The sequence below is a fragment of the Saccoglossus kowalevskii genome, chromosome 4 (genome assembly GCF_978046115.1).
Source record: "Saccoglossus kowalevskii chromosome 4, keSacKowa6.1, whole genome shotgun sequence".
Taxonomy (NCBI): Eukaryota; Metazoa; Hemichordata; class Enteropneusta; family Harrimaniidae; genus Saccoglossus; species Saccoglossus kowalevskii.
This window is the reverse complement of record NC_140644.1, coordinates 42,180,528-42,208,096: the sequence shown is the minus strand read 5'-3', so window position 1 is coordinate 42,208,096 and position 27,569 is coordinate 42,180,528. Positions and strand designations below refer to the sequence as shown.

Below are 27,569 nucleotides of genomic sequence, written 5' to 3'. Positions count from 1 at the left end.
ATGAACTCAAGTGACATGAACTGTTGTATTGTGACCTGTGGCATGAACTGTTGTAATGTGACCTGAACACATGAACTCAAGTGACATGAACTGTTGTAATGTGACATGAATACATGAACTCAAGTGACATGAACTGTTGTAATGTGACCTGAACACATGAACTCAAGTGACATGAATACATGAACTCAAGTGACATGAACTGTTGTATTGTGACCTGTGGCATGAACTGTTGTAATGTGACCTGGACACATGAACTCAAGTGACACGAACTGTTGTAATGTGACATGAATACATGAACTCAAGTGACATGAACTGTTGTAATGTGACCTGAACACATGAACTCAAGTGACATGAACTGTTGTAATGTGACCTGAACACTTGAATTCAAGTGACATGAATACATGAACTCAAGTGACATGAACTGTTGTAATGTGACCTGAACACATGAACTCAAGTCACATGAATACATGAACTCAAGTGACATGAACTGTTGTATTGTGACCTGTGGCATGAACTGTCGTAATGTGACCTGAACACATGAACTCAAGTGACATGAACTGTTGAAAATGACCTGAACACATGAACTCAAGTGACATAAACTGTTGTAATGTGACCTGAACACATGAATTCAAGTGACATGAACTGTTGAAAATGACCTGAACACATGAACTCAAGTGACATAAACTGTTGTAATGTGACCTGAACACATGAATTCAAGTGACATGAACTGTTGTAATGTGACCTGAACACATGAATTCAAGTGACATGAACTGTTATATTGTGACCTGAACACATGAACTCAAGTGACATGAACTGTTGTAATGTGACCTGAACACATGAACTCAAGTGACATGAACTGTTGTAATTTGACCTGAACACATGCTTTCAAGTGACATGAACTGTTGTAATGTGACCTGAACACATGAACTCAAGTGACATGAACTGTTGTAATGTGACCTGAACACATGAATTCAAGTGACATGAACTGTTGTAATGTGACCTGAACACATGATCTCAAGTGACATGAACTGTTGTAATGTGACCTGAACACATGAATTCAAGTGACATGAACTGTTGTAATGTGACATGAATACATGAATTCAAGTGACATGAACTGTTGTAATACTTGAACACATGAACTCAAGTGACATGAACTGTTGTAATGTGACCTGAACACATGAACTCAAGTGACATGAACTCAAGTGACATGAACTGTTGAAAATGACCTGAACACATGAATTCAAGTGACATAAACTGTTGTAATGTGACCTGAACACATGAACTCAAGTGACATGAACTGTTGTAATGTGACCTGAACACATGAACTCAAGTGACATGAACTGTTGTAATGTGACCTGAACACATGAACTCAAGTGACATGAACTGTTGAAAATGACCTGAACACATGAATTCAAGTGACATGAACTGTTATATTGTGACCTGAATACATGAATTCAAGTGACATGAACTGTTATATTGTGACCTGAATACATGAACTCAAGTGACATGAACTGTTGTAATGTGACCTGAACACATGATTTCAAGTGACCTGAACTGTTGTAATGTGACCTGAACACATGAACTCAAGTGACATGAACTGTTGTAATGTGACCTGAACACATGAATTCAAGTGACATGAACTGTTGTAATGTGACATGAATACATGAATTCAAGTGACATGAACTGTTGTAATGTGACATGAATACATGAATTCAAGTGACATGAACTGTTATATTGTGACCTGAACACATGAACTCAAGTGACCTGAACACATGAACTCAAGTGACATGAACTGTTGTATTGTGACCTGTGGCATGAACTGTCGTAATGTGACCTGAACACATGAACTCAAGTGACATGAACTGTTGTAATGTGACATGAATACATGAACTCAAGTGACATGAACTGTTGTAATGTGACCTGAACACATGAACTCAAGTGACCTGAACACGTGAATTCAAGTGACATGAACTGTTGTAATGTGACCTGAACACATGAATTCAAGTGACATGAACTGTTGAAAATGACCTGAACACATGAACTCAAGTGACATAAACTGTTGTAATGTGACCTGAACACATGAATTCAAGTGACATGAACTGTTGTAATGTGACCCGAACACATGAATTCAAGTGACATGAACTGTTATATTGTGACCTGAACACATGAACTCAAGTGACATGAACTGTTGTAATGTGACCTGAACACATGAACTCAAGTGACATGAACTGTTGTAATTTGACCTGAACACATGCTTTCAAGTGACATGAACTGTTGTAATGTGACCTGAACACATGAACTCAAGTGACATGAACTGTTGTAATGTGACCTGAACACATGAATTCAAGTAACATGAACTGTTGTAATGTGACATGAATACATGAACTCAAGTGACCTGAACACATGAACTCAAGTGACCTGAACACATGAACTCAAGTGACCTGAACACATGAACTCAAGTGACATGAACTGTTGTAATGTGACCTGAACACATGAACTCAAGTGACATGAACTGTTGTAATTTGACCTGAACACATGCTTTCAAGTGACATGAACTGTTGTAATGTGACCTGAACACATGAATTCAAGTGACATGAACTGTTGTAATGTGACATGAATACATGAATTCAAGTGACATGAACTGTTGTAATACTTGAACACATGCTTTCAAGTGACATGAACTGTTGTAATGTGACCTGAACACATGAATTCAAGTAACATGAACTGTTGTAATGTGACATGAATACATGAACTCAAGTGACATGAACTCAAGTGACCTGAACACATGAACTCAAGTGACCTGAACACATGAACTCAAGTGACATGAACTGTTGTAATGTGACATGAATACATGAACTCAAGTGACATGAACTGTTGTAATGTGACCTGAACACATGAACTCAAGTGACATGAATACATGAACTCAAGTGACATGAACTGTTGTATTGTGACCTGTGGCATGAACTGTTGTAATGTGACCTGAACACATGAACTCAAGTGACATGAACTGTTGTAATGTGACATGAATACATGAACTCAAGTGACATGAACTGTTGTAATGTGACCTGAACACATGAACTCAAGTGACATGAACTGTTATATTGTGACCTGAACACATGAACTCAAGTGACATGAACTGTTATATTGTGACCTGAACACATGAACTCAAGTGACATGAACTGTTGTAATGTGACCTGAACACATGAACTCAAGTGACATGAACTGTTGTAATGTGACCTGAACACATGAACTCAAGTGACATGAACTGTTGTAATGTGACCTGAACACATGAACTCAAGTGACATGAACTGTTGTAATGTGACCTGAACACATGAATTCAAGTAACATGAACTGTTGTAATGTGACATGAATACATGAACTCAAGTGACCTGAACACATGAACTCAAGTGACCTGAACACATGAACTCAAGTGACCTGAACACATGAACTCAAGTGACATGAACTGTTGTAATGTGACCTGAACACATGAACTCAAGTGACATGAACTGTTGTAATTTGACCTGAACACATGCTTTCAAGTGACATGAACTGTTGTAATGTGACCTGAACACATGAATTCAAGTGACATGAACTGTTGTAATGTGACATGAATACATGAATTCAAGTGACATGAACTGTTGTAATACTTGAACACATGAATTCAAGTGACATGAACTGTTGTAATGTGACATGAATACATGAACTCAAGTGACATGAACTCAAGTGACCTGAACACATGAACTCAAGTGACCTGAACACATGAACTCAAGTGACATGAACTGTTGTAATGTGACATGAATACATGAACTCAAGTGACATGAACTGTTGTAATGTGACCTGAACACATGAACTCAAGTGACATGAATACATGAACTCAAGTGACATGAACTGTTGTATTGTGACCTGTGGCATGAACTGTTGTAATGTGACCTGAACACATGAACTCAAGTGACATGAACTGTTGTAATGTGACATGAATACATGAACTCAAGTGACATGAACTGTTGTAATGTGACCTGAACACATGAACTCAAGTGACATGAACTGTTATATTGTGACCTGAACACATGAACTCAAGTGACATGAACTGTTATATTGTGACCTGAACACATGAACTCAAGTGACATGAACTGTTGTAATGTGACCTGAACACATGAACTCAAGTGACATGAACTGTTGTAATGTGACATGAATACATGAACTCAAGTGACATGAACTGTTGTAATGTGACCTGAACACATGAACTCAAGTGACATGAATACATGAACTCAAGTGACATGAACTGTTGTATTGTGACCTGTGGCCTGAACTGTTGTAATGTGATCTGAACACATGAACTCAAGTGACATGAACTGTTGTAATGTGACATGAATACATGAATTCAAGTGACATGAACTGTTGTAATGTGACCTGAACACATGAACTCAAGTGACATGAACTGTTATATTGTGACCTGAACACATGAACTCAAGTGACATGAACTGTTATATTGTGACCTGAACACATGAACTCAAGTGACATGAACTGTTGTAATGTGACCTGAACACATGAACTCAAGTGACATGAACTGTTGTAATGTGACCTGAACACATGAACTCAAGTGACATGAACTGTTATATTGTGACCTGAACACATGAACTCAAGTGACATGAACTGTTGTAATGTGACCTGAACACTTGAATTCAAGTAACATGAACTGTTGTAATGTGACATGAATACATGAACTCAAGTGACATGAACTCAAGTGACCTGAACACATGAACTCAAGTGACATGAACTCAAGTGACATGAACTCAAGTGACCTGAACACATGAACTCAAGTGACCTGAACACATGAACTCAAGTGACCTGAACACATGAACTCAAGTGACATGAACTGTTGTAATGTGACATGAATACATGAACTCAAGTGACATGAACTGTTGTAATGTGACCTGAACACATGAACTCAAGTGACATGAATACATGAACTCAAGTGACATGAACTGTTGTAATGTGACATGAATACATGAACTCAAGTGACATGAACTGTTGTAATGTGACCTGAACACATGAACTCAAGTGACATGAATACATGAACTCAAGTGACATGAACTGTTGTATTGTGACCTGTGGCCTGAACTGTTGTAATGTGACCTGGACACATGAACTCAAGTGACATGAACTGTTGTAATGTGACATGAATACATGAACTCAAGTGACATGAACTGTTGTAATGTGACCTGAACACATGAACTCAAGTGACATGAATACATGAACTCAAGTGACATGAACTGTTGTATTGTGACCTGTGGCATGAACTGTTGTAATGTGACCTGAACACATGAACTCAAGTGACATGAACTGTTGTAATGTGACATGAACACATGAACTCAAGTGACATGAACTGTTGTAATGTGACATGAATACATGAACTCAAGTGACATGAACTGTTGTAATGTGACCTGAACACATGAACTCAAGTGACATGAATACATGAACTCAAGTGACATGAACTGTTGTATTGTGACCTGTGGCCTGAACTGTTGTAATGTGACCTGGACACATGAACTCAAGTGACATGAACTGTTGTAATGTGACATGAATACATGAACTCAAGTGACATGAACTGTTGTAATGTGACCTGAACACATGAACTCAAGTGACATGAATACATGAACTCAAGTGACATGAACTGTTGTATTGTGACCTGTGGCATGAACTGTTGTAATGTGACCTGAACACATGAACTCAAGTGACATGAACTGTTGTAATGTGACATGAATACATGAACTCAAGTGACATGAACTGTTGTAATGTGACCTGAACACATGAACTCAAGTGACCTGAACACATGAATTCAAGTGACATGAACTGTTGTAATGTGACCTGAACACATGAATTCAAGTGACATGAACTGTTGAAAATGACCTGAACACATGAACTCAAGTGACATAAACTGTTGTAATGTGACCTGAACACATGAATTCAAGTGACATGAACTGTTGTAATGTGACCTGAACACATGAATTCAAGTGACATGAACTGTTATATTGTGACCTGATCACATGAACTCAAGTGACATGAACTGTTGTAATGTGACCTGAACACTTGAATTCAAGTAACATGAACTGTTGTAATGTGACATGAATACATGAACTCAAGTGACATGAACTGTTATATTGTGACCTGAACACATGAACTCAAGTGACATGAACTGTTGTAATGTGACCTGAACACTTGAATTCAAGTAACATGAACTGTTGTAATCTGACATGAATACATGAACTCAATTGACATGAACTGTTATATTGTGACCTGAACACATGAACTCAAGTGACACGAACTGTTATATTGTGACCTGAACACATGAACTCAAGTGACATGAACTGTTGTAATACTTGAACACATGAACTCAAGTGACATGAACTGTTGTAATGTGACCTGAACACATAAACTCAAGTGACATGAACTGTTGTAATGTGACCTGAACACATGAATTCAAGTGACATGAACTGTTGTAATGTGACATGAATACATGAACTCAAGTGACATGAATACATGAACTCAAGTGACATGAACTGTTGTAATGTGACATGAATACATGAACTCAAGTGACATGAACTGTTGTATTGTGACCTGTAGCATGAACTGTTGTAATGTGACCTGAACACATGAACTCAAGTGACATGAACTGTTGTAATGTGACATAAATACATGAACTCAAGTGACATGAACTGTTGTAATGTGACCTGAACACATGAATTCAAGTGACCTGAACACATGAATTCAAGTGACCTGAACACATGAATTCAAGTGACATGAACTGTTGTAATGTGACATGAATACATGAACTCAAGTGACATGAATACATGAACTCAAGTGACATGAACTGTTGTATTGTGACCTGTGGCATGAACTGTTGTAATGTGACCTGAACACATGAACTCAAGTGACATGAACTGTTGTAATGTGACATGAATACATGAACTCAAGTGACATGAACTGTTGTAATGTGACATGAATACATGAACTCAAGTGACATGAACTGTTGTAATGTGACATGAATACATGAACTCAAGTGACATGAACTGTTGTAATACTTGAACACATGAACTCAAGTGACATGAACTGTTGTAATACTTGAACACATGAACTCAAGTGACATGAACTGTTGTAATGTGACCTGAATACATGAACTCAAGTGACATGAACTGTTGTAATGTGACATGAATACATGAACTCAAGTGACATGAACTGTTGTAATGTGACCTGAATACATGAACTCAAGTGACATGAACTGTTGTAATGTGACCTGAATACATGAACTCAAGTGACATGAACTGTTGTAATGTGACCTGAATACATGAACTCAAGTGACATGAACTGTTATATTGTGACCTGAACACATGAACTCAAGTGACATGAATACATGAACTCAAGTGACATGAACTGTTGTATTGTGACCTGTAGCATGAACTGTTGAACTCAAGTGACATGAACTGTTGTAATGTGACATGAATACATGAACTCAAGTGACACGAACTGTTGTAATGTGACCTGAATGCATGCACACAAGTGACATGAACTGTTGTATTGTGACCTGAATACATGCACACAAGTGACATGAACTGTTGTATTGTGACCTGAATACATGAACTCAAGTGACATGAACTGTTGTAATGTGACATGAATACATGAACTCAAGTGACATAAACTGTTGTAATGTGACATGAATACATGAACTCAAGTGACATGAACTGTTGTAATATGACCTGAATACATGAACACAAGTGACATGAACTGTTGTATTGTGACCTGAATACATGAACTCAAGTGACATGAACTGTTGTAATGTGACCTGAACACATGAACTCAAGTGACATGAACTGTTGTAATGTGACATGAATACATGAACTCAAGTGACCTGAACACATGAACTCAAGTGACATGAACTGTTGTATTGTGACCTGTAGCATGAACTGTTGTAATGTGACCTGAACACATGAACTCAAGTGACATGAACTGTTGTAATGTGACATGAATGCATGCACACAAGTGACATGAACTGTTGTATTGTGACCTGAATACATGAACTCAAGTGACATGAACTGTTGTAATGTGACATGAATACATGAACTCAAGTGACCTGAACACATGAACTCAAGTGACATGAACTGTTGTATTGTGACCTGTAGCATGAACTGTTGTAATGTGACCTGAACACATGAACTCAAGTGACATGAACTGTTGTAATGTGACATGAATACATGAACTCAAGTGACATGAACTGTTGTAATGTGACCTGAACACATGAACTCAAGTGACCTGAACACATGAACTCAAGTGACATGAACTGTTGTATTGTGACCTGTAGCATGAACTGTTGTAATGTGACCTGAACACATGAACTCAAGTGACATGAACTGTTGTAATGTGACATGAATACATGAACTCAAGTGACATGAACTGTTGTAATGTGACATGAATACATGAACTCAAGTGACCTGAACACATGAACTCAAGTGACATGAACTGTTGTATTGTGACCTGTAGCATGAACTGTTGTAATGTGACCTGAACACATGAACTCAAGTGACATGAACTGTTGTAATGTGACATGAATACATGAACTCAAGTGACATGAACTGTTGTAATGTGACATGAATACATGAACTCAAGTGACATAAACTGTTGTAATGTGACATGAATACATGAACTCAAGTGACATGAACTGTTGTAATGTGACTATTCTTTTTATTGTTTGACAAAATCACTATAAACATGACAGGGACTATGTCATTGACAATGACTTGTTTTGTTTTGTTGTAGCACTGTGTAATTATTGACTGATAAATATTGCATTACAATAAATATTTACATATAATAGTATCATTTATTCAAATGAAAAAATTGACAGTGTATCGATTTCTAGTAACCGTGATATAGTGCTGAATTAGCACTGGGGAAATATACACAATGCGAAGACTCACTGTGATGCTATTTTCAGATCCTAGTAGTTGCTGCAAGTGGTATTATTCGAACGCCAAAAAGTTGTTGTTGAAATCCATCCTTTTTGAGAACGGTAAAAAATGAGCGATAACAACAAATTTTTGTTATCTCTTTGTTATTTTCAAATTTGTGAACAATGAAATACCTGAGTACCGGTTTATCGGCAATACTGTGGAATACTTTATTTTCGCTGGAATTAATTTTCGCTGAAAAGGCTTTTTGGGCGTTTTGCTTGGAATATATTTTCACTGATTTTTCATGAGTTTAATGTGAAATATAGGAAAAACAGTATATTCGCTGGATTTTATTTTCACGAAATCATCGCTTCAGCGAAAATAAATTCCAAGCAAAAATAAAGTATTCTACAGTAAGTATGTTCACGGTTAGTAACTGTGGTCTGTTGTCATTCATAACGATTGTTTTTGAGTTGAAAGTGTTTTTATTTGTCATACATACATACATGTATGTAGTTTAGAACCAAGTTCTGAATTTTGCATGCTGAGATATTTTTACAAAGTAACAACAGAGGTGCGTGAATCCACGGTTACCATTGGCTGGCGGTTCCCTCAAAAGTCAGTGTCACGGTAACCAGCTAGACAGCTGTTCATGTTCCTTCGTTGTATCTCCTTCCTGGTGCCACTGAGCAACGAATGAGATTAAGTTGAAGCAAGCCATTGTTTCCCTGTGTTGAGTACTGAGGTGCACATGCATGAGTTTTTGTTTAGCCAGTCAACAAGTATATTTCAACTTGATTTATTTTAACGCCGATATGTCCATTCTTATCTTAACGAAACTTAATACTACTGGTTCATAATTTGTACCAATCTCTTTTAACTTTATACAAGTTACAATTTTTATTTTGTTTACCCATAAACACACTCCCTTTATCGTGTCGTCGTCGTCAACTTTACAATTTCAACTTCTTTTTGAAACCGCAAGTCAGAATGTTTTCAAATTTGATATGCAAGTACCTTGGATGGTTCTTTCCCAGATTTGTTCATTTCATGATGATATCTTTAATTCTCTAATTTTGGTGAATATTTTTGGTAAAAAGTGATATTTTCGACTTCTTGTTAAAAACCGCAAGTCCAATTGCTTTGATATTACCGGTACATATATAGATACTATATGTGGACCTCTCTCAGATTTGTTCATTTTGTAATGATATCTTTAGTTCTCTAATTTTGGTGAATATTTTTGTCATTATTAGCTCCACTGTCGACGAAGTCGAGCGGAGCTTATAGTATTACTGATTGCCCGTTGTTGTCGCCATCGTCAACTTTACATTTTCGATTTCTTCCTAAAACCACAAACTGTATAGTTGTGAAACTTTCTAGGAAGGTACCTTGGGTGCTTCTCTCTCAGATTTGTTCATTTTGTGTGGATATGTTTAATTGTCTTATTTATAGCTAATATTTTTGTCATTTTTGGTCAAAAATGCTATTTTCTACCTCTTCTTGAAAACCGCTAGCCTGAATGCTTTGATACTTGGTATGTAGGTACCTTGGGTAGACCTCTCTCAGATTTGTTCATTTTGTAATGATATCTTTAATTCTCTAATTTTGGTGAATATTTTTGTCATTTTTGGTAAAAAGTTATTTTCTACTTCTCGTTAAAAACCGCAAGTCTGATTGCTTAGATATTACATGTGTAAGTACTACATGTGGACCTCTCTCAGATTTTTAGCTCCGCTGTCGAATTTGTCGAGCGGAGCTTATCATATGAGTGATTGTCTGTGTCAGTGTTTTACTTTTTCGACTTCTTCTTGAAAACTACAAGCCTGAATGCTTTGATACTTGGTGTATATGTACCTTGGGTAGACCTCTCTCCGATTTGTTCATTTTGTAATGATATCTTTAATTCTCTAATTTTGGTGAATATTTTTGTCATTTTTTGGTAAAAAGTGATATTTTCAACTTCTTGTTGAAAACCGCAAGTCCAATTGCTTTGATATTGCATATATAGGTACTACATGTGGACCTCTCTCAGATTTGTTCATTTTGTAATGATATCTTTAATTCTCTAATTTTGGTGAATATTTTTGTCATTTTTGGTAAAAGTGATATTTTCAACTTCTTGTTGAAAACCGCAAGTTCAATTGCTTTGATATTACATATATAGGTACTACATGTGGACCTCTTTCAGATTTGTTCATTTTGTAATGATATCTTCAATTCTCTAATTTTGGTGAATATTTTTGTAATTTTTGGTAAAAAGTGATATTTTCGACTTCGTCTGATTGTTTTGATACTGTACATATTGTTCATTTTCTAATGATATCTTCCGTTCGTTAATTGAAATGTGCATTGCTAACAGCGGATTTTTCTCAGCCGAGAGGCTGCTTGTTTTTTTTACAAACGTTCTTGTATATAAACAAAACAGAAATCAACATTTAAGTATTTTGCGACTAGGTATTTACATGGCAAATTACCCCATAGGAAAAGTGATTTACTTCGTGGTGAATCTTGTCTAAATTCTAGCCGTTGATCACAGGACATTCTTGTACCCTGGTGTACGCGTTCTTAAAAATGTGCCAGATAATGTTACATCTCGCAAAAGAAAACACTATTACGCTATTTTATTTGCATATAGTATATTTGCTATACATTTTGCCACTTGCAAACTACTCTTCACCCATTACATAGGTCTTGTTTTTCTACTCGCGTACGGCACATTTTGCTACTTGCTACTCGCATCTGGGTACTCGGATATGTACTACTAAATAACGCATCATGCTAACTCATTACCATTCCTGAATGTGTACAGTATTAACAGTCACCTTAAGAAACCTTCCACAAAATAGACTATTCCTTTCCACATCAAATGTAAAAATATTTTTATGGAAAACTAGAGAAAAAGAATGACAATTTTTCGATGTTTTGGCCAAAATTAAGATTGAATACACTGAAAATATGAACAAATTTACCCAAATTAATGCAAGAAAAAAAATTTGGTCTTAAAGGGTGAAGAATTACTAAACTTTTCTAGCCCTTATTGTGGCTGTTAATCTTGGGGAAAAGTAATTGTTGAATCTTGTCTTTATATTGTACGAGACTTGTATTGTACATCAACACTTTGTAGGGTTCATGCACCAAATCAGTGAAAATCCACACAATCTTGTAATACCTAAAATGTCTTTGGTGTCAATGACTTCAGGGAATTTTGTCTTCACAAAAACCATAAAATTCTCAAATAATAAAAATTCCTAGGTTGCGAAAACTAAACAACGGTACATACAACTACATGTGTAATCACCAATATATTATTGTGATAGCATCAAAATGTGTAAATAATTGAAGACACTGTCTAAGGGTTGTAATGAATGGACGTATAAACTGCTCTGACATTTAGCACTGTCTTATTTCTCTTCAAATATATAATTTATGGTTAAAAGATTGTCAACATCCCTACCGCTAGACTAGAAACAGTAAAGGAATTGATCATAACTGTTTTCTCCAGAGTAAACGCCCTGAAAGTCAGCATATTATTGCAACTGACGAAGTGAAATATCTTTGATGATGGGTTACACTCATTATCCCTAACAACAGTGATTTATATTAATTTCCAGCTTGCCCTTTATGTATTATCCTTCCTTGAACCAAGAGACCTCTTGCGAGCTGCACAGACTTGTCAGTACTGGAGGATACTGTGTGAAGATAATTTGTTATGGCGAGAGAAATGCAAAGAAGCTGGCATTGAAGAAGTTAATGGTAAACAAACACGAAGACGTTCAAACTCTGGAATGCCCCGGAGTCCATGGAAGAGTGCTTTCATGAGACAACATCAAATAGAGTACAATTGGAGGTTTGGTGATATTAAAACTGCAAAGGTATGTCTTTAGTGGTAATACACATGTCAGTGTACTTTTACACATGTAATGCTATACAGTTCTCAATAGTCAGTGTATCTTGACACTTATGAGGGAGCAGTGACACCTCTAATCTTGACATTTCTGAGGGAGCAGTGACACCTCTAATCTTGACATTTCTGTGAGATCAGTTACGATGTAATCTTGACATTTCTGTGAGATCAGTGACACCTGTAATATTGACATTTCTGTGAGATCAGTGACACCTGTAATATTGACATTTTTGTGAGATCAGTGACACCTCTAATCTTGACATTACTGTGAGATCAGTGAGACCTGTAATCTTGACATTTCTGTGAGATCAGTGACACCTCTAATCTTGACATTTCTGTGAGATCAGTGAGACCTGTAATCTTGACATTACTGTGAGATCAGTGACACCTCTAATCTTGACATTACTGTGAGATCAGTGAGACCTGTAATCTTGACATGTCTGTGAGATCAGTGACACCTTTAATCTTGACATTTCTGTGAGATCAGTGAGACCTGTAATCTTGACATTACTGTGAGATCAGTGAGACCTGTAATCTTGACATTTCTGTGAGATCAGTGACACCTCTAATCTTGACATTTCTGTGAGATCAGTGAGACCTGTAATCTTGACATTACTGTGAGATCAGTGACACCTCTAATCTTGACATTACTGTGAGATCAGTGAGACCTGTAATCTTGACATTACTGTGAGATCAGTGACACCTCTAATCTTGACATTACTGTGAGATCAGTGAGACCTGTAATCTTGACATGTCTGTGAGATCAGTGACACCTTTAATCTTGACATTTCTGTGAGATCAGTGAGACCTGTAATCTTGACATTACTGTGAGATCAGTGACACCTCTAATCTTGACATTTCTGTGAGATCAATGACACCTGTAATCTTGACGTTTTTGTGAGATCAGTGACACATGTAATCTTGACATTTCTGAGAGATCAGTGACACATGTAATCTTGACATTTCTGGATGATCAGTGACACATGTAATCTTGACATTTTTGGATGATCGGTGACACCTGTAATCTTAACATTTCTGTGAGATCAGTGACACATGTAATCTTGGCATTTTTGTGAGATTAGTGATACATGTAATCTTGACATTTCTGGATGTTTGGTAACATGTAATCTTGACATTTCTTGATTATTGGTGACATGTAATCTTGACATTTTTGTGAGATCAGCGACACATGTAATCTTGACATTTCTGGATGATCGGTGACATGTAATCTTGACATTTTTGTGAGATCAGTGACACCTGTAATCTTGACATTTCTGGATGATCGATGACATGTAATCTTGACATTTTTGTGAGATCAGTGACACGTAATCTTGACATTTCTGGATGATCAGTGACATGTAATCTTGACATTTTTGTGAGATCAGTGACACATGTAATCTTGACATTTCTGGATGATCGGTGATACATGTAATCTTGACATTTCTGGATGATCGGTGACATGTAATCTTGACATTTCTGGATGATCGGTGACATGTAATCTTGACATTTCTAGATTATCAGTGACACAAATAATATAACTGTGATCAATGACTTGTTTTAGAGCAATGTATTGTGATTGACATTGTCTATCATTGTATATGCTGGTTGTGTGTCATGTCATGATTTTCAGTGGCAGGAGATAGCATTATTAGGTTCGAAAAGTCACTATCGATGTTAATACTCTGAATAACATGATTACACAAAATCAGTTTAAGTCGGGAGTAAATTGAAGAGATTATTGCAGCAGGTGAGAGTAGTAGATGTGTCTTGAATTTCAATAAGCTATCAAACAAACTATATAGAATATTGCAATAACTTTAATATTCTTTGCACTGCTTCAAGTTTTGAAATTATTCATGTCTCATGTATTTTGATTAATTTGTTTTATAATTAGATAAGTTTTGAAAGCCTTTTGTGTTTCACTTTTAATGATTACATTTATACCCTGTAGGGATGTCTCAACAGATATCACGAGTATGATACATGTATTTCCATTTGCCATATTTACTCCGTTAGTGTGTGTGTGTGTGAATTGCAGAGCCTTGACAGTAGTCTTAGTAGCTTATAATAAAGGAAACTGTTGATTTATATGCGCTTTTATTTGAGATGCGCTTGTAGCGGATACAGCTGTTTAAAACATAACTTAACAGGGTTTGAAATCCATAAAAGGCATTTGTGTTAAATTCTCCACCTGACTTCCTTGGTGTCATTCAGAATAGGTGGCTATTTCCTCCATATTTCAATCAGTTTACCAAAAGCCATGAATTTTTTTTTCTGGACATTGAATGTCACCGTTGTCTCTCCTGACTTTTTTTTTTTTTGTATGTGCAAATTGCAAGTGCTAGTGCTGACACATAGTGCATTTTGCCACAGAAGTCATATTCATGTTTGGGACTACATGACAGGGCTGTGTGGCCATCTCTCTGTCAAATGGCAATTTTAATGCGCTATCCTGGCGTCAACCAGGCTCGGTCGAACACAAGCACCTGCGGCCCTTAACAAAGGTTCCCCCAAAGTCGCATTCGTTAGTGAATGAATCTCGGCCAGTGGAATTGGCCTTCCCATTGAGTCTGTGGCACACTCACCCAGGTTAGGGGTTGACCCTTTGATGTTTAGCCTAAGGTAGGATTTGAACTTGGGTCTACCGATCATGAGTCTGGAGCGACAACCACTATGCTACCAGTGACCGTAAAGCCATGAATTATATTTGTAGTCAAACTCATACCCATAAATTTGATTAAATTGACTTAATATTCTATTTAAAGAGAGATATGGAATGGAAAATAGTCGCCATCTCATCTGGAATTCATTGAAATAGGTCATTGGACACAAAATTAGTTTTCAGTGTTTCGAAACACAGGTGCACAATGCGGAAATAAGCTTTAATAATTGATGGAAATTGATTTAGTAATGATATTCTTGACTTTGTAGGTGCTAAAAGGTCATGATGACCATGTTATTACATGTCTACAGTTTTGCGGACAGCGAATAGTCAGTGGGTCAGATGATAATACACTCAAAGTATGGTCAGCTACAACGGGGAAGGTAAGTGTTTAAAAACTAATAGTGCAAATATTGCATAAATATCACCTATCTTTGTTGTGTTGAGAACAGAATTCATAAATTGTTTTTTTTTCTGGCCACTAGGGGGCGGCACATTGTAAGAACATAGTTGGAATATTAATTTAGACTTGAAAATATGCCAGAATGTAGAAGAAATGTATTTTTTAGAAGTCACTAAAATAAAATACATAGAGGATATCTCATAAACCACCATATCAAATTTAATAAATAAGTATAGTAATTACAGCACAACACAATTTTAATAAATTTGGTATACTGTAAAACGTTTTGAAATAGTTATATGCCATTTTAGCAAATTTGCCAGGTACGTATGCTATATAAAGTACCAAAAATTTCATTGGGAGAATATACTATATTTTAAATTAGTTACATATTCAAATTAGCGATAGTTAGGATGAGCTAAATTAGCTAAAATAACATGCTAGTTAAAAAGATGTATTTTATAGTACACATTTGTGAGCATGTATACACTGTTAGAGCATCCTGTCTTAACCGCATACCATATCACGTATACACTGTAGAGCATCCTGTCTCAACCGCATACCATATCACATATACACTGTAGAGCATCCTGTCTCAACCGCATACCATATCACGTATACACTGTAGAGCATCCTGTCTCAACCGCATATCACGTATACACTGTTAGAGCATCCTGTCTCAACCGCATACCATATCACGTATACACTGTAGAGCATCCTGTCTCAACCGCATACCATATCACGTATACACTGTAGAGCATCCTGTCGCAACCGCATACCATATCACGTATACACTGTAGAGCATCCTGTCTCAACCGCATACCATATCACGTATACACTGTAGAGCATCCTGTCTCAACCGCATACCATATCACGTATACACTGTAGAGCATCCTGTCTCAACCGCATACCATATCACGTATACACTGTAGAGCATCCTGTCTCAACCACATACCATATCACGTATACACTGTAGAGCATCCTGTCTCAACCGCATACCATATCACGTATACACTGTAGAGCATCCTGTCTCAACCGCATACCATATCACGTATACACTGTAGAGCATCCTGTCTCAACCGCATACCATATCACATATACACTGTAGAGCATCCTGTCTCAACCGCATAACCATATCACGTATACACTGTAGAGCATCCTGTCTCAACCGCATACCATATCACGTATACACTGTAGAGCATCCTGTCTCAACCGCATATCACGTATACACTGTTAGAGCATCCTGTCTCAACCGCATACCATATCACGTATACACTGTAGAGCATCCTGTCTCAACCGCATACCATATCACGTATACACTGTAGAGCATCCTGTCTCAACCGCATACCATATCACGTATACACTGTAGAGCATCCTGTTTCAACCGCATATCACGTATACACTGTTAGAGCATCCTGTCTCAACTGCATACCATATCACGTATACACTGTAGAGCATCCTGTGTCTCAACCGCATACCATATCACGTATACACTGTAGAGCATCCTGTCTCAACCGCATACCATATCACGTATACACTGTAGAGCATCCTGTCTCAACCGCATACCATATCACGTATACACTGTAGAGCATCCTGTCTCAACCGCATACCATATCACGTATACACTGTAGAGCATCCTGTCTCAACCACATACCATATCACGTATACACTGTAGAGCATCCTGTGTCTCAACCGCATACCATATCACGTATACACTGTAGAGCATCCTGTCTCAACCGCATATCACGTATACACTGTAGAGCATCCTGTCTCAACCGCATACCATATCACGTATACACTATAGAGCATCCTGTCTCAACCGCATACCATATCACGTATACACTGTAGAGCATCCTGTCTCAACCGCATACCATATCACGTATACACTGTAGAGCATCCTGTCTCAACCGCATACCATATCACGTATACACTGTAGAGCATCCTGTCTCAACCGCATACCATATCACGTATACACTGTAGAGCATCCTGTCTCAACCACATACCATATCACGTATACACTGTAGAGCATCCTGTCTCAACCACATACCATATCACATATACACTGTAGAGCATCCTGTCTCAACCGCATACCATATCACGTATACACTGTAGAGCATCCTGTCTCAACCACATACCATATCACGTATATACTGTAGAGCATCCTGTCTCAACCGCATATCACGTATACACTGTTAGAGCATCCTGTCTCAACCGCATACCATATCACGTATACACTGTAGAGCATCCTGTCTCAACCACATACCATATCACGTATACACTGTAGAGCATCCTGTCTCAACCGCATACCATATCACGTATACACTGTAGAGCATCCTGTCTCAACCGCATACCATATCACGTATACACTGTAGAGCATCCTGTCTCAACCGCATATCACGTATACACTGTTAGAGCATCCTGTCTCAACCGCATACCATATCACGTATACACTGTAGAGCATCCTGTCTCAACCGCATACCATATCACGTATACACTGTAGAGCATCCTGTCGCAACCGCATACCATATCACGTATACACTGTAGAGCATCCTGTCTCAACCGCATACCATATCACGTATACACTGTAGAGCATCCTGTCTCAACCGCATACCATATCACGTATACACTGTAGAGCATCCTGTCTCAACCACATACCATATCACGTATACACTGTAGAGCATCCTGTCTCAACCGCATACCATATCACGTATACACTGTAGAGCATCCTGTCTCAACCGCATACCATATCACGTATACACTGTAGAGCATCCTGTCTCAACTGCATACCATATCACGTATACACTGTAGAGCATCCTGTCTCAACCACATACCATATCACGTATACACTGTAGAGCATCCTGTCTCAACCGCATATCACGTATACACTGTAGAGCATCCTGTCTCAACCGCATACCATATCACGTATACACTGTAGAGCATCCTGTCTCAACCGCATACCATATCACGTATACACTGTAGAGCATCCTGTCTCAACCGCATACCATATCACGTATACACTGTAGAGCATCCTGTCTCAACCGCATACCATATCACGTATACACTGTAGAGCATCCTGTCTCAACTGCATACCATATCACGTATACACTGTAGAGCATCCTGTCTCAACCGCATACCATATCACGTATACACTGTAGAGCATCCTGTCTCAACCGCATACCATATCACGTATACACTGTAGAGCATCCTGTCTCAACCGCATACCATATCACGTATACACTGTAGAGCATCCTGTCTCAACCGCATACCATATCACGTATACACTGTAGAGCATCCTGTCTCAACCGCATATCACGTATACACTGTAGAGCATCCTGTCTCAACCGCATACCATATCACGTATACACTGTAGAGCATCCTGTCTCAACCGCATACCATATCACGTATACACTGTAGAGCATCCTGTCTCAACCGCATACCATATCACGTATACACTGTAGAGCATCCTGTCTCAACCGCATACCATATCACGTATACACTGTAGAGCATCCTGTCTCAACCGCATACCATATCATTATTCTTAAATGTGTTGTGATTAAGAAATATATTTTGGTTGGGGGGGGGGGGGGGGCTTTAGTATATTTAGTTTTGGGGATGCATTGGTATAACCTTATTTCTAGGTTTAATAGAGTCAACTCAATCTGTAAAATAGCCTCTAGATAAGGGTGAAACACATTTCTGGGTGCTGAGACATTGTGGATGAGAGAATTTGAAATGACGTATCAAAGATACGTGACTCGCGCACATTTTAGCTGACATTTGAAAGTACCAGAAATATTCAAATTAATATGATTCTTAATAATAATTCAAGAAGCATTGTGTATTGTTGTTGATATTTTGATGTATTTTGTTATAGTCGGTCGGTCTAGATTTTTATAACACAGTATCAGGATTATAATTATCACACAGAACTGAGCTAATGTAGGACATTCTTATATATAATCCCACAATATTTTCTCTTACTTATTCCTCTCCTGTGACACGGATTGATACGACTCTGGTGGTAATTACGTCATCCTAAGAGACAGTATTGTTTGATTATTTATTTATTTATTTATCACATGTACATTTCAACAGTGAAATAGCAGAGTATGGACAGTGGAACTATAACACTGAATACAAATACATGTATATCTGATGCTGATATTCTGATCAGTATTACATCACACTGTGAATCATATTACTTGATTGCTATATGTTAATCTTTGTCTTTGAGTAACTTAAATGCTGTCATTTTTTTTTTCAAGCAGTGTCTACGAACATTGGTTGGTCATACTGGAGGTGTTTGGTCCTCACAGATGTCTAATAATATTATAATCAGTGGCTCAACAGATAGGACATTAAAAGTATGGAATGCAGATACCGGCCAATGTATACATACCTTATATGGACATACATCAACTGTCAGATGTATGTGTCTCCATGGCAATAAGTAAGTTGTTTTATTTCACCATTTTTAGCTCCGCTGTCGACTTTGTCGAGCAGAGCTTATCATACGAGTGTTTGTTTGTCATCCGTGTCAACGTTTTACTTTTTCGACTTCTTCTTGAAAACTACAAGCCTGAATGCTTTGATACTTGGTGTATATGTACCTTGGGTAGACCTCATACATGTATTTCATGATGATATCTTCAATTCTCTAATTTTGGTGAATATTTTTGTCATTTTTGGTAAAAAGTGATATTTTTAGCTTCGCTGTCGACTTTGTCGAGCGGAGCTTATCATATGAGTGATTGAGTGATTACATATATAGGTACTACATGTGGACCTCTCTCAGATTTGTTCATTTTGTAATGATATCTTTAATTCTTTAATTTTGGTGAATATTTTTGTCATTTTTGGTAAAAAGTGATATTTACGACTTCTTGTTAAAAACCAATAGTTCAATTGCTTTGATATTACATATATAGATACTACATGTAGACCTTTCTCAGATTTGTTCATTTTGTGATGATATCTCTAATTTTGGTGAATATTTTTGTCATTTTTGGTAAAAAGTGATATTTTCGACTTCTTGTTGAAAACCGCAAGTCCGATTGCTTTGATATTACATATATAGGTACTACATGTGGACCTCTCTCAGATTTGTTCATTTTGTAATGATATCTTTAATTCTCTAATTTTGGTGAATATTTTTGTAATTTTTGGTAAAAAGTGATATTTTCGACTTGTTGTTGAAAACCGCAAGTCCAATTGCTTTGATATTACATATATAGGTACTACATGTGGACCTCTCTCAGATTTGTTCATTTTGTAATGATATCTTTAATTCTCTAATTTTGGTGAATATTTTTGTCATTTTTGGTAGAAAGTGATATTTTCGACTTCTTTTTAAAAACTGTAAGTCCAATTGCTTTGATACTATACATATTGTTCATTTTCTAATGATGTCTTCAGTTCTTTAATTGAAATGTGCATTGCTAACAGCGGAGCTATCTCAGCCGATAGGCTGCCTGTTTATATATATATATACTGTAGAACATGTCTTTTCAGCTAGCATTTTATTTTAGGTTTTCTGTGATTTCTTTATTTAAAGATGTCGCTAATTCAAAATTGTCTGTAAGTTTTTTCTCACAATGAGATTGTTGGCACTTTAGCTAAATTAAGATTCTGTTATTCATGCATTGTGTGAAATTTGCTAAAATTGTATGTGGGTATTTCAACATGTTTTACAGTATTATGCAGTTTCCACAGAGGGAATACTCAGCTGCAGAGGGCAGTATACACCATCTTGGGAATATGCTGTCTTGTGTGCATTATAACCATAGAAGGCACAGTCATGATTCTTCATGTTGAAAATTTATGCATTTTGACCTCACATGCACATACACTCAGTTTTCACAGTGGTAATACTTCATCCTTCTGCATTCCATCTGTGTCTTATTTTTGCATATGTATATGATAAAACGTTGCCTCTTAATATTACTTGCATGGCAGCCCTCTGGGTTTAACCAAACTCGAAACAAAGAAGTTCACGAAATCTGTTCTGAATTTGTTGGATTTCGGCATTAACATGATATATCCTTGGGAGGGAAAGATGTATAATAATAAGGTTATTACGAGGATACCTCAAAATATACACTCAGACAGTACATGGTCGTATTGACCTCCGCTGCGCGTTGATCGATACTCTCGCTGTACTGTCTTCATGCATACTTTTCGGTATCCTCCTAATAATGTATAGTGTACATAATTTCATTTTGTTTATCATGGGTGGGAATTGATTAGCTTATAGACTATACAGTGTGTGTTTTAGGCAGTGCATAGTGTGACAGTGTCATCAAGGTATTACATTGATTTTGATATGTAGTTTACACATGACAACCCCATGTTGTGTTATATGAATGGCACCATGTATCAAGTGATTGTTAACGTTCTTTCAGAGTTGTCAGCGGCTCAAGAGATGCAACGCTACGAGTGTGGGACATAGATACCGGACAGTGCTTACATGTGTTGATGGGTCATGTAGCCGCTGTCAGATGTGTACAGTATGATGGCAGGCGGGTTGTCAGTGGTGCTTACGACTATATGGTAAAAGTATGGAATCCAGAGACTGAAGAGTGTCTTCATACATTACAAGGTCATACCAATAGAGTATACTCATTACAGGTGAGGATGGCATGACACTCAGTTTATCTTCTGTGTAAATCCATGGAACCTCCTCAAATTTCAGAATTCTTCTATCTTCTGTAATAAATCTGAGGGATATCCACAAATTTCTGAATTCTTCAGTGTTAATCCATAGAATGTCAACAAAATTTAGAATTCTTTTATTTCATTCATTCATATTATATCAGATTTTTGTGTAAACACCCTATTGTGTGATGACGTAACACCTGTACACTAACTATAATGCTTGAACCATTTCAGGAGCCTCTGTCTCTTGTGTATAATGATGAATTCTATTTCTATTCAGTTTGATGGCGTTCACGTGGTGAGCGGTTCGTTAGACACCAGTATACGTGTATGGGACGTGGAATCAGGTGAATGTAAACATACTCTAATGGGACATCAATCATTAACTAGTGGCATGGAACTTAAAGATAATATACTTGTCTCAGGAAATGCTGACTCTACTGTTAAAATATGGGACATCCAATCAGGCCAGTGTCTACAAACATTACAGGGTAAGAGATTCCAACATCTTACAGTAGAATGATTAATTTCAGTTGTATAATTTCATATGTTTTAGGTTTCACATCTGACTATGTATCTCAAAGATGAATTCTGCTTGCCCTGTGTGTGTGTATATTTTTTACATGGCAGTTTCTACTTTTGTACGATATAATTTTGTATTATTATTCCTGGCATGAAATTAATTTTGTTTTGATAACTTACAAGTCTCTCATTTACTTTTTATTTCAGGGCCTAACAAACACCAGAGTGCAGTCACATGTCTACAATTCAATAAAAAATTTGTTATAACAAGCTCTGATGATGGGACTGTTAAAATCTGGGACTTAAATACAGGAGAATTCATTCGCAATTTAGTGACACTAGAAAGCGGTGGTAGCGGGGGTGTGGTGTGGAGAATACGGGCCAGTCAAACCAAATTAGTATGTGCAGTGGGAAGCCGCAATGGTACAGAGGAAACCAAACTTTTAGTTTTAGATTTTGATGTTGACGAAAAGAGATTATGAAATAAGGTGAAATGGGATGAAGGAGTGCTTTCCTCTCGGTTATGATTTAATGAAGCTGTGTCTATGGAAACCAACGACGGAGGCTTGATGTCTCCGGACATAAACATGTGAACAAGTTTGAAAGATTGTAATAATACATCTGTAGTAATAAGGAACTGTGTGTGTTGACCAACTGAAGTACTGCTGCTTAACAGCCTTTTCTAGCAGTTTTGACATTCAACTTGATGAGAATTAGTGTTTCAATCTTTTCACGGAAATTGGAATATTCAGGGATTACACCCATCCAACTTGAACCATTTGTGAGACGTTTTCTGACATATAGATTGTTTATGTGAATGTTTTTTGAAGACCCAAGTATCAAGATGACATCTGCAGCATGACATGTTTATTTTTTTGAAAACAAATTAAAACTGACCCTTGGTATGAAGAATTCTGGATGTAGCCAATAGTTGGTCAAAAGGATAGGATTTCCTGCAACTCAAGTATTAATCTGCTGCATCCCAGACTTCTGTCATGATAGTTTTTAAAATAAAACATTGTGGTACATTTTCTTCATATGCTGACGAAGCTCCTACTTCCAAATCTTGCGATATGACCACGGAGGAACTTGCGAGATCATCCTAGTTGGAGCAATGCTGTGACAAAACCTGCTTAAATAGGTCAAAGTTGCAGTTGTTTTTTTATATTTTTTAAATGTTTCTTGTCAAGTATTGACTGGTTCACTTGGCAACAGATTCATTCTTTATCTAGTAATTTTACTGTTGAAGTTTTTAAATATTTGTTCTTTTAGTGGAAATGAACAAAAACCTCTTGGTTTATATTTTGTGAGGTCCAACTTCCCTTCAGGATTATTTGCCATATTAATTTGTACCACATTCTGTAGATGTGGGCTGCAGAAAGTGTGCCTGGGTCAACAACTTTTGATCTTAACTGCGCTGAAAGCAAGTATCCCATGAGGATGGAATTTGTACCAAAGAGGGCGCTATATTAATCTGCATTTTAAATTGTGTGGGTTTTTGATGCCATGCCTGTTCCTGCAATGTGCCAGTATATAATAGATACAGAGCCATATCAATTCTCGTTTGAAAACAGTTTAAATTGAATGTGGCATTGTTTGTGGATAATTAGTCTTTTTGTTTGCCTTAATGAATCACTTGCCAAGGAACCAGGCAACTATGCCATGAATCGAGAGATTAGACTGTATATATTCATACTTGGGGAGTTTCTGGGGACAATTAGATTAGTGAGACTCAGGTTCGTTCAGGTGTATTTTTTGTTGTTTTTTACCAAAATTTAATTCCCCACCCCTTTTTTTGTAAGACCACACCTCTTTATTGTTTTTATAGCTTTTGAATTTTTTTGTGTGAAACTTTGGTGATACCATTTACATACAATTAGGAATGCATCAAATTAAAGGGGGGTAAAGTTCGTAATTACAATATTTATTGTACCTGAACAAGCATAGGAACACCCCCGTAACCATTCCTGCATGCCACAAGTTGATTATGTTTGTCAATGATGCATATTATAGATTACAATAACAGGGAATTTGAGAGCATTTCTGAACCTGGGTCTCCACCCCAATACTGACATGTGTTGTATTATTGAACATGCAACAAAGAAAGCATTTTTAAACCATTGTACTAGTTTATCAAAAAAGTGGATTCATATGTATTGGATTGGTAAAAGTGCAATAAAGTTTTACCAACACCAAAACTATTTGTCAATAATTAGGACTAGGCGTTTATTATCCCCACATGTTGCAAAAAGGGGATACAGTGGTTGCAAATGTCCGTGCAGTGTCCATTAGTTCGTATACACTTACATTACTATTGCAGATAGACATTCACACAGTGCTTTATTGAAGACATTGCACACAAGTACTGATCAACATATATGGTAATGCTAACTACTGTAAGAGGGTTAATTATTCACTGGGTTTTAATTTTGTTTATTTCGCTGACTGGAAAATGAGCTACCATTCAGCGAAAAAGGCCACCATTCAGCCTATCACTGGTGGAGCTTGCCGATCTACTTCCCCTGTGTGTAGTGGGTGTGGATATCGAAAGTGAATGGTCCTGAATATTGTTTAGATTACAGCAGTTTACATTCTCAACACTGGTCCAAACTGAATATTGACTTGGCAACTGATGATTAAAAGGGAGCAGAGGTGTGGCTTGTGACACTCTGTACATGAAATTTGAAATCTATGAATGAATTCTGTCAATAAAAATAACTTGTATGTGCTGCGAAATGCCTTAAATATTGGGTATAAAACGGGCTGTGAAGCAGACGACAAACTTCCGCTTTGCCTGGCGTTATTTCACCTCTAGAGGGCCAGTCAAATGATGTCATCAGTGAACACTGATAATTGAACCCATTCATTCTAGTACGTCAATCCCACATAAATGCTACTAGGCCTTGTTAACTGACAACTCAAAAGTTGTAACATAGCGAGGTGTTGTGTTATGAATGCCATAACGATTCATGTTAAGTTTCTCGAAATCCCAAATAAAAAAAATCAAGTTGTTGGTTGCGGGAAATCGGCAGAAGAACTAACCTGAAAGTGAAGACACGTACAGCGTTCTGGCTATAGTGAACAGTGAGTAAATAAATATTGTCCGAGATAAAAACTGAATTAGAAATACGCTAATATCACTTGAACTACAGTACTCATTTCGCCCAACTTCCCACTTTTAATCGATGGCTTATCGCTTAATTTCCGACCGGAAAACGACTGCATTTTTATCGTAATTTTTCTCTCGTTGTCTCATTGAAAACACCGACCGGTCGCCCAAACACTGGTCACTGGCACAGGAGTGATCGAAATAGTGGTTTTAAAGGGGAACCGCTCAATCCCATGGATTGCACTAAAGAATCATTGGACACTATTGTTTATGTTGTTTACAATGTTAATCTATCTTTTGTTATCCATTGTTATTTTAATCCAGAAAGTAAATTTGTTGTGAGATTAGGATTAACTGGAAGGTGCCCCTTTAAGTGGTACAGTACTAACTATTTTTAAATTCCGAACTACTCTTCAAATCTATACCACATTGTATCGTTCGCGGACGAAACATCATCAGTGTCCAATATTAAATAACTGAGTTTGCGTAATTATTATGAAAGCGATATATTACAATGTTGAATTTTTTAGAGCCAGTACAATATTGTAAACAGCTTGAAATTTGCGTAATTAGAAAAGCAGCGCACTAAGTAAACTACCTTAAAATATACAAGTTTGCGTACAGCACCGTCAGAACTAATAACAATTTTACAAGATCGACGCGCGGAGCGTGAAAGAAAAAGATTGCTAAGGTAACGCGCTAGTTCAGTGCGTGACTTGGGGGTCAAACTTCGGTCAACACACACTTGATGTCAACATCGCCGCGCAGTAAGTTACGCAATTGCGTCCCAAAATGATGTCGTTGATCACTCTGTCTTTTGCAAACTATTATAAACTAGTTTCCAAGCTTTTGTGCAGCCAAATTTATTTAACTTTGTGGCAATATGATCTTTTTAATTTCCCAGTCCTTTCTGTTCATTCATGGTCTTGACAAAAAGTGTGAATTGCTGTGCCAGCCTTTCGTTCCCGACCGCGGTTAGACTGCGTCATGAAATCTATGCATAAAAGGCGGGCGACCTGCGGCCGTTTGATTTCCTACTCTCTCCTAAGCTAGCGATTGGTGAGAACGGTTATTAATATATTACCCGATGTACTTTGTAAATCGGACAGTCATACCGCAATTGTGTTGAAACATTTTGGGGGCAGTAAGTAACGTCAGAATATTGTTTAAAATAAAATATTCCAAGGCAATCAAATCTGGGCCAAAGGGTCAAATTGCGTGGATATAATTATAGATAGTTAAAAACTAAATATATTTGAATTTTTGACGGCTATTCAACGTTTGTGCAAACCATAATAAAAAAGGTATGTGTATACAATAGCTATATCGCTGAGATATAGAATGTGTTACAATATTGTACCGGCTCT

General features: G+C 37.2%; 1 protein-coding gene across 2 annotated transcripts in view; it reads left to right on the top strand.

Annotated features, from left to right (window-relative positions):
• The window catches only part of LOC100373368 (F-box/WD repeat-containing protein 7), a 126,014-nt gene extending 100,723 nt beyond the window's left edge, over positions 1 to 25,291 (top strand). Inside the window, exons 7-12 of one of the 2 annotated variants that reach the window (XM_002736325.4) lie at positions 12,560 to 12,820; positions 15,784 to 15,897; positions 20,186 to 20,367; positions 22,319 to 22,544; positions 22,852 to 23,062; positions 23,301 to 25,291. In XM_002736325.4, coding sequence (XP_002736371.1) covers positions 12,560 to 12,820; positions 15,784 to 15,897; positions 20,186 to 20,367; positions 22,319 to 22,544; positions 22,852 to 23,062; positions 23,301 to 23,575 — 1,269 coding nt within the window. In that variant the 3' untranslated portion in view covers positions 23,576 to 25,291. Of the gene's footprint in view, positions 1 to 12,559; positions 12,821 to 15,783; positions 15,898 to 20,182; positions 20,368 to 22,318; positions 22,545 to 22,851; positions 23,063 to 23,300 lie in introns of both variants that reach the window. The other variant, XM_085498137.1, reaches the window with a different exon arrangement.
• Positions 25,292 to 27,569: the final 2,278 nt, after the last annotated feature.